At 38.4% G+C, this 2,338-nt stretch overlaps 1 protein-coding gene across 3 annotated transcripts; it reads left to right on the top strand.

Moving 5' to 3' along the window:
• On the top strand, positions 1 to 1,486 carry LOC108323696 (uncharacterized). 3 transcript variants are annotated; one of them, XM_052881001.1, is made up of 3 exons: positions 1 to 673; positions 1,069 to 1,136; positions 1,240 to 1,486. In XM_052881001.1, exons 1-2 carry the CDS (start codon positions 159 to 161, stop codon positions 1,088 to 1,090), a joined length of 537 nt encoding a protein of 178 aa, XP_052736961.1. In that variant the 5' UTR covers positions 1 to 158; the 3' UTR covers positions 1,091 to 1,136; positions 1,240 to 1,486. The 3 variants fall into 3 exon arrangements, with proteins under 3 accessions (XP_052736961.1, XP_052736959.1, XP_052736960.1); XM_052880999.1 differs by lacking the exon at positions 1,069 to 1,136; XM_052881000.1 differs by having other exon boundaries at positions 2 to 1,136.
• Positions 1,487 to 2,338: the final 852 nt, after the last annotated feature.

Below are 2,338 nucleotides of genomic sequence, written 5' to 3' on the forward strand. Positions count from 1 at the left end.
TTCTTCTTTCGGGGACTGGAAAGAACAAAAAAAATTAGGCCCGATGTGAAAATTGGGTTTTGGCCGGAAAAGCGGTATTTATTTTCAGGGCAAAAGAGCAGAGGGGAAAGTTTTGAAGTTTTGCGAAGGTAGTGTGGTGAGAGACGTCGTGAACGACCATGGGAAGCAGAATGGGAAGAAGGGTGGTGCAGTTTGCAAACCTACCCATAAAACTTTTGATGCCCAAAACCTTCACCAACATCCAAGAAATTGCACTGAAGACCATTCCTTCCGCTTCGAAGATCGAAATCAAGCGTGTTCTTGAATCCCTCTACGGGTTCGAGGTCGAAAAGGTTCAGACATTGAACATGGAGGGTAAGAAGAAGAAACGGGGCGGCTTGTTGATCGCCAAACCCGATTACAAAAAGGCTTATGTCACTCTCAAGAACCCGCTCTCCATTTCGCCCGATCTCTACCCGATCCGAATCATCGAGGAGGATAAGAAGAGGGTCAACAAGCAAACCACGTCCAGCGTCGTCGAGGAAGACACCCACGCCAGGAGTCACTGGCTCGATGACAGGAAAGAGTCCCAGCAGCCCTTCAGGGCCCAACGGCCCTTCCGGGCCCAAAATCATGGGCGTTTGGGCCGCCGCGAGAGTGTCGATGATGCCAAGTTCCCCTGGTCCAGCATGAGGTCTGGTAGTAGTTGTACTCGATAATTGATGTTGTTGTTGTTTTCTAGGTGTTGGTTGTAGCTGTTAACATATTTTGTCTGTTGAGGTGTAACAGAAATGGTGTAAGGTGCGATGGATTTCGATGGGTTTTTTTCATTAGTGGTGATTATGCTAATAAATTTTCTTCTTAAACTCGGTTGATTTTGATTGAGTAGAACCACATGTTTCTACTTATGGGAATCCTTGCCTTGCAAATTCTCAAGATTTTGAAGTGAAGTAGAAATGCACACAGTTTTTCCTCCTCCCTCTCATTGCCCGCACCCCACGCCTACAATTTGTTTTATGCTAGCTACTTGTTAAACACTTATAGAGACGAATTTGGATACAGTTCTGTTTTATATTGTTCTCTTATCAGAATTGAAGTTGTATTTCGGTAACTTGCATCATAAAAGTCTGAATCAGAAGATTTTGCAGATTATCAAGGTAAAACTTAATTTCTAATTGGTTAACAGCAATAACACTACTTTTATCTAAGTTTTTTTCTTTTATAAATAAGCAATTTAATTGGTCTGTGCCACTCTTGCAGTTGGCTTTGTATATGCTGCTTCAAAATGTGAGGAAGTGCTTGCAAAGAGAAGAACAAAAGCACCTGGGATCTGCCGATGGAAAATATTGAATGAAATGGCTTGCACTTGCATTTCATCACGGTATGGAGACACTTTATGTATACAAATATCTTCTGACTAAGTAACTATGGTATATTTAAATATTACCAAACTTGTATATATGGAGTCCCTACTCGTAAAAGAAAAGTTTACCAATTTTGTTCGGAATATAAGGTGGAGCTAATTTTTACATAATGTCTTAGATGTTGCGTACTGTTCTTTTTTCTGGACAATCCATTATGGATCTTTTAAAGGGGTCCATTTTTGGTCTCTTCAATTTTGCTATGATCTACATTCTCATAAGGGTTAAGATTTTTGGACCATGCTGCATCCTATTCCACAGCTTTTGCAGTACTGCGTGCCACACAAGTAAATCATGTTTTGCAAAAACTAACCTTAAATAGCAATAGAAGTGGGAAAGAAACTAAACTGAACTAAAACTATCAATAACCAAACGAAATTAAACTAAAAGGAATTTTCATGAGATTATTTTTCTCTTCTCACAACTTATTCGTATCCTATCATGTGGGGGTGTTGTGAACTTCTTACAAGAAGATCAAGCCTTTTTTCTCCGATCTTTTCAAGGATGTGAATTTTTTCAAAACCCTGTTCTATCTTAGTAGATTGTCTACATGTGGAGGATGGCCTATTGAAGAAAGACTCTTTTTTTTCTATAGATTTTTTCTACTGACAAAATCAATGAATCATTTTTTGTTCTTATTATTCCAAAGTTTTTACTTAGACTTTTAGGACTTTATTTGACATTTTCGTTTACTTTGAACAGTGTCTCATTGTATTATCTCTGCTCCAAATTTTGAGTGATTAGATCATTTGTAGAGTTGAACATGATTTTCAAATGCTGAGCTATTTAGTCACAAACAACTCTTAAATCCTTTTTAGCAGTTAATAGAAGGCTTCCAAAAGCAGTAAAGTCTTATGTAGAAGCTCATTCCATGCCTGTATGATAAAATGAATGTTAATAAAGTCTACCTATTCATGTCACTCATTCAAAGGTAGTTT

This window comes from Vigna angularis, chromosome 7 (genome assembly GCF_016808095.1).
Source record: "Vigna angularis cultivar LongXiaoDou No.4 chromosome 7, ASM1680809v1, whole genome shotgun sequence".
Lineage (NCBI taxonomy): Eukaryota > Viridiplantae > Streptophyta > Magnoliopsida > Fabales > Fabaceae > Vigna > Vigna angularis.

Excerpts from the sequence above, each read along its gene's own strand:
- LOC108323696 (XM_052880999.1), top strand. The coding sequence starts at position 159 with ATGGGAAGCAGAATGGGAAGAAGGGTGGTGCAGTTTGCAAACCTACCC. Across the intron at positions 674-1,239 it reads TTCCCCTGGTCCAGCATGAG|TTGGCTTTGTATATGCTGCT; the intron begins GTCTGGTAGTAG and ends CCACTCTTGCAG.